This window comes from Colias philodice, chromosome 26 (assembly GCF_061535455.1).
Source record: "Colias philodice isolate Cphi_HAF_F1 chromosome 26, ilColPhil1 Martin Lab GWU primary, whole genome shotgun sequence".
NCBI lineage: Eukaryota > Metazoa > Arthropoda > Insecta > Lepidoptera > Pieridae > Colias > Colias philodice.
The window spans coordinates 7,037,208-7,052,719 of NC_143111.1; the positions used below are offsets into that span (position 1 = coordinate 7,037,208).

At 33.5% G+C, this 15,512-nt stretch overlaps 2 protein-coding genes across 2 annotated transcripts in view; one reads left to right on the top strand and one right to left on the bottom strand.

Annotated features, from left to right (window-relative positions):
• LOC149476987 (protein FAM114A2) overlaps nucleotides 1-15,512 on the bottom strand; it is a 180,548-nt gene that overhangs the window by 13,957 nt on the left and 151,079 nt on the right. The gene's annotated exons all lie outside the window — the stretch shown is intronic.
• Nucleotides 1-15,512, top strand: part of kibra (WW and C2 domain containing protein kibra) — a 70,509-nt gene that overhangs the window by 4,351 nt on the left and 50,646 nt on the right. The window contains exons 2-3 of the mRNA XM_089711434.1: nucleotides 4,486-4,595; nucleotides 13,000-13,094. Coding sequence (XP_089567560.1) covers nucleotides 4,486-4,595; nucleotides 13,000-13,094 — 205 coding nt within the window. The remainder of the gene's footprint in view (nucleotides 1-4,485; nucleotides 4,596-12,999; nucleotides 13,095-15,512) is intronic.

The following is a 15,512-nucleotide window of genomic DNA, read 5'->3' on the forward strand; positions in this document are numbered from 1 at the left end:
CGAACTTGGTTCCATTCATTCAATGGACTCGATTCAATCAGGTTGTTTTGGCGATGTTCAACCACACTTTCCGGTACAAACATCGATGTTGATCTAATAACAACGCGAACGGAGAGACTCGATGCGTTTCTTAAAGTTTAACTTTCTATTGAAGTATCATTATTTTGTCCTAATAAACCCATGATGCTGCTGACAAACATCTACATTGGTGGAACATTTTTTAGTGTCTATTTAAATATTCCCACAGTGTTTATTACTGTGACTACTGATAAAAGCTTATCATAATACTCATTAATATTGTATATTTTAATGAAGACAAACTATTCCTCATTTCTTTTGAATTCGTTAACATAAATAATCTTACTAATTTTCTATTAATAGCAAAGACAAGAAATAAAACAAGAAAGCGGTCATTATGTAAATAAGATAAACATGTGATTTGCTCAGGCTTTGATTTGAAACATTGTCTGTACAAGAGAGGAATTGTACGAATAGTAATTGACTGTTTTGAATCGTGATATTCACTACATTTTGTCGCATGCGCCGACTATTGGCGTGACGCAGTCGGCTGGTATGCATCGTGATTCAGACGGAAACCCTATATATCCACTGTTTATGTAATCCATTGCCTGTTCGTCATTTCTACAGACGGCGTGCAACAGTAATTGTGCGGACAATCTCTTAAAACTTGTTTATTTGGACGATATAATAATTCGTAAAAAGAGATTGGAATTTTGTTGCTATAAAAATAACACGCTATTAAATCACGGACGGGATCGATTCATTCCGAGTACTTGATGTTCGTCTGGGGAATGTATTCCACCGAATATAAATTCACAAAGTCCAAGCTTGAGACCTTGGGATAGTGACGTGATGCGCGTTTCAACGCTACACATATCTGTTCACACTTGGCGCTGGAATGTCGTTTGTCAATGATCGAATAACGCGTGACGTCAGAGCGTCACATTAGCTGCCATTGCGCATACCATCGCCACATAATAACTTCTCTCCAGCTACTTCTGGGCCAATTTGGGGGATAAATTCGGTTATCGGTGATGACGTGAGCCACAAAGAATGTTTATATCTGCGGTTGCTGTAATGCACGCCAAGTTCGGTTCAGATACGAATTTTTATATCCATGTATTGGATCATCCGGTCGACATGCTTCGTCGAGCTCATTGCGATTGTGTTAAATTTGATTATAACTGCGTTGAATGTTTTATGCCATCGTTTTGGAATGCGAGAGGAAATCACGTTGACCCCTAACACACTTCCTTTTTCGGAACGGAAAGTCTGTGTCGTATCTTGTCCCTGAGCTTTGTATTGTTTCGACGGAATATACATGGCCGATAATAAGAATGTGACATCACTGTGTCGTTCCTGTGACACGTTTTCGATAATTTTAAGAATCCAGACCGGGGCAACGTACTCATCGGATGAAATAAAATAATTGAGATTGTTCGGAAACCGAAGACCGAGGAATGTGCATTATACGAGCTATTCGGATTAAAATATTTCCCGGGCGGTATTTATAGAGCACAAGTAGGTGTGCGTGTCCGTCTGTTGGTCGGTCGATGTGTGAGACAGCGTGGCACCGCCCTCGACCAGCAGACGTGCTCGAAGTTTGGCGCAATCCAGGATTTGGCAATACATTAACGCGGACATCGATCTTAACCAATACGATGCGATCTCTCTTGGCAATTTCATGAGAAACTTGTGAAATTGAACGCGTCGATGCGGATTTAATAAATTTTAGCGCGTTTGTAAACAACATCTCATTTTAATTCTGTCAATTATATCGCGCCGTATAAAGAAAAAGACGATAAATAGAAATCTTTGTGGGGAAGTTGTCACGACATCGCATCTCACCTGAAGGTATGTCGTAAAATGTGTCGGTACGTTTAATAAAATAACCCAAAGCGGGTAGCAACTTTCGCAGTTCTATTTGTGGCAGGCGGCAGTACGTTGGCCTCCTGTTTAGTCGTTTTCCGAAGACTTGCACTGATGTTTAGTGCAACATGAACACTAACAGATTCATTTTAACTGCTGGATGTCCGCAAATGTGGTCGCCATCGTTCAAATAACTACATAACCGAGTGTACATTTAGCCAGCAAAGAGATACCGGGTGTCTGATGTGTTAAATTAACGCCAAAAAGGTTTTTTTTAATAAAAAAAAAATTACGTATGTTGATTGTACGCAATATTAAGTTTAATATAAAATTACAAATATACCTCTATAAAGCTTCAGTCATATACCTATAATTAATATGTATTATGTTCATTTTCTTATCGTCATCAAATATGACCAAAAAACTTAAATGTCGTTAAACATGACGTATCGAGATAGGAAATATAAGGAATTATTAATTATCACGTGTTGACACATGCATCACGGCTAAAATATTTAAACGTATCAAATAACATGCTTGGATTGATCGTTATCGACACATTTTTCAGCAAAATTATCATAAGCTTGGGCCCTTAGCTTGGGCCTTACAATACCGCATAATGATAATCATACGTTTTTTGTTTGGTGTATGATTAATTTCCTAATCTCTTCATTCTCTACAAAAGGATGACTTACAATGAATAATGTTGAAATCCGCAATTTTATAGAAACGTTATAACCGCAAACTTGATACAATAAACCTTTAAAAACTTTCATTTAACATGCTTTGCAACATTTAAATTAAGTAAGTGAACGCAAAATATCACCAGATTACGTAAGAAATTGGTACTAAAGAGCTCGAGAGGTTGTTTACTAAAATTATAGCGACAATAAAAATTCCTTCGCATTTGATTGGAATCGTCGTGTCTCACACGGGCCCGCGCGTGTGTGTGTAAACGTTTAGGTGTGTGCGATTAGGGATTCCGTGACACGGGTCACCGTTTCCAAGAACTCGACTCGTCTTGATGTCCCGCTGACAGGACTGGTTTTGTCGTTCTACCACTATGAAGAAACATTGTAATGTCTATCCGTCCCTTTCTATCTTGCGTTACGAGTATAGCCGTCTCAGTCCGCGCGTTGCATTGGATGCGCACACGCACGCACCTTCTATCCCCTCGCCTCGATAAGACCGATCACGAATGCTTTCGGTAGCAGTGAGGAGTAACGAATTTCCATTGAAGATTTGCCGTGTAAACTGGATGTTATGTAAATACTTGGGCAATTCGAATGAAAATAAAATCGCTACTTAATATCATCTGATATTACGCTCACTTTCTTTTTGTTACTTTAATGTTATTAAGCGTCATTACGGCTCGAATGTTCCTCTAAATTGTCCCATTAATACTTTCACAGCTGACGGTGGCTCGACAGTCGACATGAGAGCATCGAATTATACATTACTCAGTGTATCATTACACTCCAGCTACTGTCGAATACTTGCGAGCAACCAATAATTCGGAATGCGAACGTCACGCGAACAAAATGTCAGCTTAAAAAGCTCTTGGCATGAAGTGGGTAATTGCACTCAATTTAACTGCAGACTGACATATTCAATCTTTTATTACAAAGTAGGTAAGTTAACATTGATATAGTTGGAGATATGGCTAAATTAAAGGTAACGTTTCTTTTATCTGCCTTGACCTGAGCATGTTTGGCATTTGTGAAATATCATAAAATTTAACTTCACAAGACGACGTTCGCGGCGTCTACTCAGGATATGCAAATGTGATAGGGGCGACTATACAAAGTTTTTGTTGTAATTCTCCGCAAGTAGCTGGCGCCTGCGCACCACGCCCCGACTGCTTCTGAACCCGTTACCAGCTATCAATAATTACTCTAGCCATTATCTCCACCTAGCAAAGCCAGTTCGTGCTTGAAAACGCCCTCCGATATCATAGGAATGCTATTTTAGCTTATAGAAAATGCCTTTGATTTCCTGTCTTGGACTTATTGAACTTAGGACTGGATGCGATAAATTTTTCATTATTAGTTTTGCTGTGCTATCTTGTAGGAATATAATTGAAGAGGAAACCTTATATACAGATAAACTAAAAGGTTTTCGTACAGGATATAAAAAGTTTTTATACCGTAACTAGATTCTTCAGAATTTAGTGACTGTTTATACAAATATTTGAACGAAACATACTTTGCATGAAATGAGGAAACTATGTTTAATATCAGCCGTTTTTGTATTCATTCCGAGTAAAATAGCAAGGGTCAAATTACAAACCAAATGTATGCAGGTGTTGAGATATTTTAAATAACATAATGATTATGGGAAACCGGCCACAATGGAGATAAAATTTAATACATTACAAATGTAAACACGAATCTGTTGTTACAGTATACTAACTAGTCAAAATTATCCGAAAGTATAATCATAGGGTTTGGCTGTTTCTTTAATGATACGGGGGAGTAATAACTTTCGTGAGAACTGACTGTATGGGAAGCCATTAGGGCAATAATTGGGTTACATAATTACTTGAATAATGTGTACGATGATATCGATATGAGCGATGTACATTGATTGTTCCAGATACACAAAGCCACAGTCGTTCGCGGACTGCATCGGCAATGAACTGCCGCTGGGTTGGGAAGAGGCTTACGATCCTCAGATCGGGCCATATTACATCAACCATGTCAATCGTGAGTATCATTTGCTTGCTTTATTTTGTCCCTATGCATGTATTATACCTTAGAGTTGTAATTGTTCTGATTTAGGAGTTTAGATTATAACAGGCTTACATACCGGTAAATAATTATGAAAAAGAAAGGATTAAATTGAAAATAGTCTTAGAACAGATAATTGCTTTTATTTTTAGACAGAAGTTTGCACAATAACATCATGTGACGTGATATTGTTGCAGGAAATAAAAATTTTATTTTGGTAAAACATCGCAGTTTACGAAAAACATGAAATTAGTGACAGTAGCAGTGTCCTTGGAAGTTAAATATAACATTTTTACATATATATGATTTTTCTCTACGATATCCTAAAATTTTGCAAATTGTACTGTGGTATTTATACTGTTACTTAGTATACGTTGTAAATACTAAATTATATTGACTCACTTATTGCTAGCACAAGAATTTAAATTGATTTAATAGTGCCTATAACCTAATCATTATTTATACGGAATAATTACTGAAATAATCGCCTTATTGCCTTTTACTTGAGACGTAGAGTAACATAGAGTATTACAGTAACCTCTGAAAAATCAGCATGGTAACTATTCTGTCTGTAAATAATTCTGGGTTTGATCTCATTAACAATTTAAAGACTATAGGCCTATAGCCGGTGTCATCGTTTGCTGATAATGTCCCTGATAACCTATTTGACAGTTTTTGAAGGATTAAGTATTTGTAAAACTTTCAGAAGTTATGAAAGCGGCAATAAAATATGTAGAAGATGCTATTAGTTAGTAAATGCAGATTAGATAGGGAGAGAACAGATGTCACATATCCCAATGGACCTCGAAATTGTAGGATCTATAGGAACTGTCAATAAGCAATGTTTCCTACCGAGTAATTGTCAGTGGCTCGAAGTAAATTTACTAACGAATCGAATGGCGACTGAAAAATGCTCGACACGGGGGGCTTATATTAAGGCCCGTGGTGTTTACGCTATGTTGGATGAATTATTGAGCAACTAGATTCATGTCCATCGTTAGATGTGTAGCCTTTGAAGATTAACTACATATTTGCAGCATTTATATTGTAGACTAGCTCCCGCCTACGACTTTGTACGTGCATCTCCGTTTTTCCCCCTTCCCGCAAGAATTTCGGGAAATCCTTTCTTAGCGGATGCCTACGTCCTAACATCTACCTGCATGTCAAATTTCAGCCCGATACGTCCAGTGGTTTGGGCTGTGCGTTGATAGATCACTATATCAGTCACCTTTGAGTTTTATTTATATAGATTAGGTTACAAGCAACAGTATGTATTGGCTTTACTTCGATTGTTACTTCGGAAGATTGACTATATCTGAACGTAGAAAGTTCTAGAACGTAGATATTTATTCTGTATGAACTTGATTGGAATCTTTGGACCATATTCCAACTGGTAAATGGAGTGATTGTTAAGAAAACAATGTATCGAAAAAAATCAATGTCTTCACTAATTGGCAAGCTATCTAGGTTTCCAGTAATTACCAGGTTGTTGAAAAAATCTTACCTTTTTGTTCTCGTACTGGTATTCGACAGGCATGCTACAATACAATAAGTTGTATGTTTTTTTCCGTCTTAAATGCCGTTTTAAATTTCATAGCTTGTGAAATTCCATATTAATTATATCGAAAACATAAACTGGTTCTGTGAATCATCAAGAACATTAAATTAAAGAGGGTCGCGTGTATAAATCTATCTATTGCGTCGATCGATTTGGTTTTAGGGGGTTTTTAAGGTGATTGAATTGGTAGCCAATGAAAGTGGCGTAGATGTTTGACGAATTTAAGTAATACTTTAGCTATCAAAACGGCTAGAAAATTTGATATTATTTGTAAAACAAATTGTGTACCTATTGTTTACTTATTTCTCGTTAATTCAATTTTTTTAAATTCGTTAGGAAAGAGTATTGAATGTAGAAATTACTAAGGGCCAGGTTACCTACTTGCATTCCTGTTTTATGTTTTTGAATTACCCAGTTTAGAACTTTTTCCTTTACACACAGACAGGCAGATAAAATGTATTCAAGAAATAACTTTTTCACTCTACTTTTCGAGGCCAATGTTTTGAAGAATCGTTGACTCTAGGTTAGTATTTAAAAATTAATATATTCAATGCTAATTAAATACTATTTTTATTATGCACATTGTGCATATATTACTTAATTACGATAAAATCGCGATGTGCATTCATTTGAATATTAAAAAGATTTTTTATTTTAATAAAAGTATTTCAATTAATTTTTTGTAACAAAAATGTGATAAATTAAAAGAAGTGTTGTAGTATGAATTTAATATCAGTGTTGTAATTTTTTTTTCGTGGAGAAATATCTTTTTTTTTCTTGAATTTCCGTTATATATCTAAACAGGTATTTTTTAAATAAAAAAAAAATATAACTAAGTATGTATAATGTCAAATCCATCTTTTATAAAAAAATTAGTTCTAGGTTTGTTTTGCATAAAATGAATAAAATCTCACAAATTAACATTATTGTAATTAAGATAGATTTATGGCAATCGATTAAAACTGTGAAAATGAAAGAAATTAGGTTAAAAAGATATTCATAAAAATGCAATAAAAATGGCCATATTGATCTGTGATGAGTTCTTGATATTATTTATTTGGGCTGTGTGAGAACATAAAAGCGGATTATATTTTATAAAAAAACAATATTAAATAAAACATTATTTATGTGTGTAACTAATGAATAAATTATGTAAATAACATTTTTAGCTAAAAGAAGTAGTACGACTTCATTCTTTTCTAAAATAACAATAACATCTACTAGTAGCTACTACATAATATAATCACGTAAATCGAAATACAGTGCAATTATATTCCTGACTATTGAATTAACGGTCATAGTTTTAATATCTACATTTTAAATCGAAGATACACTTTAAGGCGAGAAGCTTTCCCTTTGTTAAATCGCCTTAATTACTGGACTAACGAGGCATAACAGTTATGTATATTTATTGATACACAAAATCGAGCAAGTGATGTAAATTCCCTACATTTATAGTTGCCATTATCGTAAGTAACGTGGTAATAATATAGTATTATATTATCTGTAGTACATACTACAGTGTGTTGAATAAATTGTAGGCTGAAGTAACTGTTGTGTTGACAATGACTTTACCGTTTGTTGTACCTTATGTAATTGAAAAGTGCTTTCGAATTGGAATGAAGTTACAACTATCGTCTGTTTTTTTTTTACAAAAATTACCAAATTTTTGACAGGATTGTTTCTACCATTGATGGTTAAGATGGTGTTTGATACGAATATGATTTTAAGTTCTTTTTTTCCAGCTCTACATTTTCAGTAGTTTCAATAAATATGATGTGACGTTTAAAATATATGTAACTAGAGGTCCGCCCCGGCTTCGCCCGTGGTACATATTTCGCAATAAAAGGTAGCCTATGTCCTTTCTCGGGTATCAAAATATCTCCATACCAAATTTCATGCAAATTGGTTCAGTAGTTTAGGCGTGATTGAGTAACAGACAGACAGACAGAGTTACTTTCGCATTTATAATATTAGTATGGATGTATAATCGGTTGTTCAGTTGAAACTTAAAAGTATTTTTTTTAATTCTATGGTTTTATTAGATAACGTACTATTGCCTATTGGTTAAAGAGTGTACTTATAGGTACACTGCAATAGCTAACAACTTAAGTTACTCTACTATTATTTGAAAATATTTTGGCTTCTAATTGCATTATTAAATTTTGTAAAACCTTAATAACACAAATTGCATAATTAAGTACAATAAAAATGTAATCTATTTAAAATCTATAAGTTACAAAATGTGTCGAAACTCGCTCGCTAAAATGCAGCTAACCTAAAAGATGCAGATCATTATTCATAGTTAATGCATAAAGTCGTTAGCGTAATTATTCAGCTTGCTCTAGCTCATAAGTTATAGCCCGAGGCACATTTTTCGCTTCATGCCTTATAAATATAAGTTAAAACACTCGTTCCCAGTATTGAGATACAATCTTGATGGGTTTCAAATATGTAGGCCTGGCCGTTTTCTAGAACATGAAATAATTGCGTTTCGATGTGAGAATCTGTATTATATTAATGCTCGGTTTATTTCATAAGTTTATACAGGATGTGCTTAAGTTATTTCATTAATGATAGCGATGATTAACATTTTTTCTACCAATTCTAAGAAATAAATGGCAATTTAAACGAATTACTACAAACTTGCTACAAACAATATCTTCTAGTAACCAGTTCCTAAATTAAATGCTCAAATCACAATTAATAAACACGTAGATACAATTAACGTAATAGTTTCTTGATATGTTGGTAATTGTGAAAATCATTATTTCACCATTAAACATAATAATATTTATTAATTCTACAACGTAAAAAATGCTAACAGTGTCTAACTGCATGCCATTGCTCTCTTACATCTTAATTGACAGAAATATACTTTATTGCGTTTATAATTAACTAGCTGTGTCCCGCAGTTTTGCTCGCATTGCACCTTTCCTATGGGTAAATAGTAAATACCCTACATCGATTTAATTTTTAAAAAATGGGACCCGTTGTCCCTGATATAAACGCGTTCATGATAACAAACAAACTCTTCATGTCTATAACAACAATTTTAAACAATTAAAGATGTAAATTGAATAGTGGTAAACTAGAATATGTTACATGACTACACGAGATACTATTACATCAAATACCTCCTCCATTTTGCAATTTATTCTCGTTCCTTATCAGTAATCTAGTATGTATCCTTATACTCGTGAAGTTTGCGTTTTAATTTTGCTATGCTCAGGAATTCTTGGCGTTTAAAATTACGACGTGAAATTGTATCTTGCCTTCTCAAATCATAGTTCTCCTTTTTTATTGCTTATCTCAAATGAGATTTACGAGGTAATTTATTATGTTAAAGTATTATAAAATATTTTTACACACCAAGGATCAAGGATAAAATGAACTGAACAATATGGCTTCTAATTATTTTTTTACCAACTGGCCTAAAAGCTATCTTAGAGTTACGACAAGAAATTTAAAGTCTGAACAACAAACTTCCGTACTATAACTTATAAGTAAAAGAAACTAAAGTGGAACCGAATATTTAAATATGATTCAATAAGACTTCTTCTAAAAGCATTTTTGAATCGTGATAACATAGTTAGTATTTACCATCGATTCGGAAAGCAGTTTCTACAGAGAAGAATCTCCAAGAAACTCCGTAGTTGCTCCTTTAAAATCATGTCAATGTTTCGGTATCCACTAAATTTGATGTATCACCTAAATTTGGTCACATCCATTACAAGTCTTCATTCAAAGCTGCAAAAAACCGCATCCAAAGTTCAGTTCAATCATCCAGCCAGCATACCACTGTCACTCGGGCACGGCGTGACATCAAGTGCGGTGATCTTCCAATTATTGCTCTCAATTCTGGACGCAAGGCCACTGTGATTGCCACTAACAGATTAGATCGATTGAATGGTGTGTGGATTCGTGAATTCATATGGCTTTCTGAATTCAATAATTGAAGAATTGATCCTATAGTAAGGTATTACGTTTATATAGTTCATGGTTATAAAGACTATGACTATGGTTATATAGAAGATCTTGTTAATTATTAGTTATTTAAATTCGATAGTCTTTAAATTCTAGTAGTGTCAATCTATCTATGCTAATACATATTATAAAGCTGAAGAGTTTTTTTTTGTTTGAACGCGTTAATCTCGGGAACTACTGGTCCTATTTAAAAAATTCTTTCAGTGTTAGATAGCCCATTTATCGAGGAAGACTATAGGCTATATATCATCACGCTAAAACCAACAGGAGCGGATCACTGCGGGTAAAACCGCGGAGCACAGCTAGTGAGTTGATATAAGAATGAACGCTTCTTGCCATCCTGAAAGTATGAAGATCTCAAACATCCTAATTTGAATATAACTTGTAAGATATATTTACATCCATCCATTGTTTCATCACTGTCTAATTCCCAGTCTAGCCTTATTAATTGTGAAGCTAAAAATGTCGCCTTTCGTTCCTAATTAAAACAACGCATGAATCATCTAATTCTGATGTCTTTGTATTTAATTCGCAGAGCGAACTTCCGTTACTTGTTAATAAATGCACGTTGAATCATCAGAAACGAGAATAATTATTTTATACTTAATATTACAAATTTCATGTTTTTGTAAATGTCAGCCGAATTATTGCTGATCTTTAAATTCTTTAGCCTTTACGAAACGCGTTATCGTAAAGAATGCTATAAATATATTTTTTGCTAAATCGTAAGTCTATGATGATTAAAACATTTGAACGATTATCATTGTTGAAGTTATCAGCCGGATTTATTGAAGATACAAACATTTAGGACAAAGCCATAGGCCACTTTAGAATGAAACATTTTAAGAAAGTTTATAAAAACGACATTGAATTATCGGAATCAGCCCATTCCACTCGATTAACCAAAACGCCACAAAACACTAAGCGCGTTCAAAAATCACGTATCTCATAATAATTCAGTAAGGATCCACCATCACCAAGTATAATAAACTATATCGAAGTTAATCCGGACGTGATGGGAATGACAGCTCGTGAAAGTCGTATAATTTATTGGGAAAAACTTTAAAATAGGACCCCACAAGCAGTTGGGAACATTCATAAATGTATTCGGAAATCTTTGTTTGTATCATCATTGTTTAGACAGATACTTTCTTTATAAAAAATGACTGATCAAAATTCTTGTCAATATAAAATAGGTAAAGAAGAAGAGGATATGTGTAATAGAATACATAAAACTACTCTACCAAATTCGATTACATTTCTATAAAGTAAACATTAAAACAGTATTCTAAATCTCGTAGCAGTTAAACGCTATTTATACGGTACTGAAACAGCGGGAATAACATATAGGCAATTTAAAATTTAAATCTAGAAAACAATTTCGATATCGCATTCCATTCTATATTGAACATTAGTTAAACATTTTGCGGTGTCTAGGTTAAAACAACAACGCAAATATTGCCAATATGTGGGTAAACTGGTTGTACCAGATTCTCAATTCAACATTCGAAATAACTAGCCACATAGAAATAAGAGTTTATGTTGATAGGAAAATATGTCGCGCCGCTTGCGTTTGTTTTTTGCCTTCAATGAAATCCTTTGGGATTGCAATGGTGTGTTTTATTTAATCAGGTTTTGATCTTTTGTTGGCTTGTTAGCTTAGAATTTTTTGGGTTGGTAATACGCGTATTGTATCTTAATATTATTGTGAGACTGTAGTATCTTGCTTCTACTACCGTACTATTTCAGTTTTGGTCGGGTTGTGCTGTTTTTACTTTAACACTTCTAGGTTTGCAATACTTATATTACAACAATTAGCAGCAACTTTCTCTTCTATTGCACAAATATTTGTACCTGCATTTAAACTCACAGTTAAACAATCCTTTTAAAGATTAAATCCCATAATCGCTACACCAACAGAATGTTCAGTGTTTATATCACTTTGAATAAAACTATGCATTATGCAAACGAATTCAACCTGATTAACTTTCAACACAACTATCGGAATCAAGGTTCGCTGGTACTTTAACATATCGATATTATAGTTTGTATATGAAACGTGTTTTTTGCGACAATATTATGCATTTACAAACTCAATGAAATGCTTTTTGGTGGACTAGAACTTTCACGACAATTCTGTTTTGTTATTTTGTTATTTCTAGTTATTATTTAGTTTGGATTTTTATAGGCAGGTCAATAAACTCTGCTTCCGTTATCAATTTAAATCAAACACATATAAAATTGTTCACGCAATTATTGTCTGATTCAGCCAAATAGAACATCCTAGATACAATATCTGGGAACTATAGAAACCGCATATAACATACTATGAACTCAATAAAATTGCGTCTGTTTGGAGCATTCATCTATTTTACATTGTAGCCATAACACTGCGTCATTATCTTCAGTTAATTTCATGTTATCAATTCATAAGTATCTACTTGAGTGAATAGTAAGGCTGTGTTCATGAATGATCTATTGAAGCAATAATGTATATGGCTTTTGGGTAACCTATTATCTATACAATGAGGTTATAGCATGGCTCTGATATATTGAATTATATTTTGCTTAAGGCAGGAATATTTCTCTCTCCAAATCTCTTAAGTTGGTCTTTCATTATGAGAGCAATTCTTTGAAATAAATATCTCTAAACCTAAAATTCATAAAAATTCAAAATTTCGATTGACAAATGCAACGATAAAAAACAAGAACCTTATTGTTAATGTCTATTAGTACATAGTTGTTTTACTCTCGATTGACGTTGTAAGTAAATATAAAAAAAAGCAATGGTAGAAAAGATGAATTCTATTAATCTTCATCACTTATTGTTAACAGAGGTGACGCAGTTGGAAGACCCGAGGTTAGAATGGCTGAGCATACAAGAGGCGATGTTGAGGGACTACCTCCACACCGCCCAAGAAGCTTTGGAGGTGAGTTCTAGAACTAATTCTAATTTAATACAATCAATCCTGGAGAAGTAAAGAGATTAAAGAGCTAAAGTGGTTATGTATTTTTTATTCATGAACAAAAAAAAAATAGGTTTATCAGTACTAAAAATTATGGCATTGCTTTAAACTTGGTAAAGTTTAAATACTTAAAATACATGTAGAAATTTATTTAAGGGTTAAATGACAAAATCTTCACTTATAATGCTTTTCTTTTTATCCGATTAACGTAAAACATTTTAAAACTTCACTACTTAAAAATTAAGGACTAATCAGATAAGAAAGTGGTGGACCCATTCCTTTGTGAGTTTAGATAGCTGTTCTTAATTTCACTTAAAAATTCATTAAAACTTTCAGTTCAAGAATCTCAGTAGCCGTCTAACATGAGAAAGTGTAATTTAATTCTAGAACTTCGAATTCATTGTTATTTACACGCTTTTATTAGCTTCACCTGTATGTTTGTATGTAACCGATTTTGACCCACATTAGACGGACAGATTTAATTCAAACTTTGTACGCTTATCAATCGGTGACAATACAATATTTGCATGAGTTTAGGGAGTTTTTTGAACTATATTAATTATTTAATTCCTCTAGTGTGAAATAAATTTACTAAACGTAAGCCTTAAGTTTCTGTTAGAATCCTCTTTCAACAATTACTTCTCAAACCTGTTTGCAGTTCTGATCTTGAATTCGTTGACGTCATAGATTAACACAAATATTGTTATGATTGTTTTAGCGTTTTGTACCTAACGGAAGAAGTATTTGGGTCAACTGATACTAAGCAATGTACATGAAGTAATATAACTAATTTGACTGAAATTTTTGCACTCACTAGACTTCATATTAAATCACTTGATTAAAATGGCTTCTTTGCGTTTCTTCTTCTTCGCATTGTGACAAATTTCGGTCTTATCAAAGAAAACATGCTAGATAATAATGAGTTGTTTGATAAATATAAGAAAACCCATAACTATTGTCTCAAGATATATAGAAAACTTGGACGCAAATTATAATACAAAGATTCAGAATTGTTCGGATCGTCGATAATCTATTTAAAAGAGTATATTATTATATTTTATTCTTGATTCAGATTGTATAAAATTAAAATATAGTCACTAGTATACCTGGAAAGAAATAGTGTCAAATCATATATTTTAATTGAAACTCTATTCATATAGTTCATTACATAAATTCCACTTTCGTGTTCCAAAAAATTCCCCAAGTCCACTCGACGGTTCACGGCAATTAAAAATAGATGATATCGAATTAATGGGCACCTATCTATAATGTATACTCGAAAGCATTAAGACTATAGCCCACAGATAACAAAGGAATTTCTGATAAGCGAGATAACAGATAAGTGGGTGCTCACATTGTTTCCAATTGAGTACGCAATGATAAATCTTACTATTCATAAGATAATTATAAATTTTAATGCTTTTATGAATATGGTAATGGGGCCCGCGTTGAAAGATAGTGTGTTTACACAATTAATACCTTGTACCATCCATTAATTATATTAATAGAACCAAAAAACATCCGTGTCAAGCATTTAATTATATCTTGAAATGGTGTCTGAGTTTTGTCTATTTTTCTTAGAATTATCCGTATAGCGCCTTTGTACATTTTACAAGAGTATTTCTCCTTTATTTTTTGCTAATCCATCGCCGTAACGTCATGATTATCACGGTACTTATTACTGTTGACACTTACTACATCTTACTTATGTACAATAGCCAAAGTTTCAAAAACGTTTGTCGTTAGGCACCAATAAAAAATTGTAAAGACATAATGTTGCGATACAAAAACATCGACATGGCTGGTTTGGTTTCCGAAAACCATGTACACCGGTACAAACGTGATTAAATTGCAAGGTGATGAAGGCAAAAAACTGTGGAAGTTGTTTTTTATCATAATATCAATGTTAACTAACACGATTTGTCAAATTCTGTGAGAATAAATTAGAGGCATGAGTCTGAGGACATAAAACTTGGAGATGAACATATCCAACTGTTTTATACTTTTGGTAATTAACCGCGAAATGGCATCCGTGTACTAAATTCCTGAATCGTGGCAGCGTTCCGCGAACACTCTTATTTAGCTCGGATTTAGCTAAATACATCACGTCCACTGTACCGAGAATCCCGTTATCAGACATCTGCATTAGTTGTGACATACGTGATTGTAACTTAGTTATCATTCCTAAGATTAAAACGATAAATGTTAACTATTTTGAGAGCGTTTTTGCATCTGTCACGATTTTCTGGTTAATTATTCGCGTATATTTAGATGCTTCGTGTTTTGAATAAAGAATAACAGTTTTAATACTATGCAATCGTTGACCTTATTCAAGCATAGTTTACGAAGAATTTTGGCCATCAGTCTGGTTTAAGTTATAGT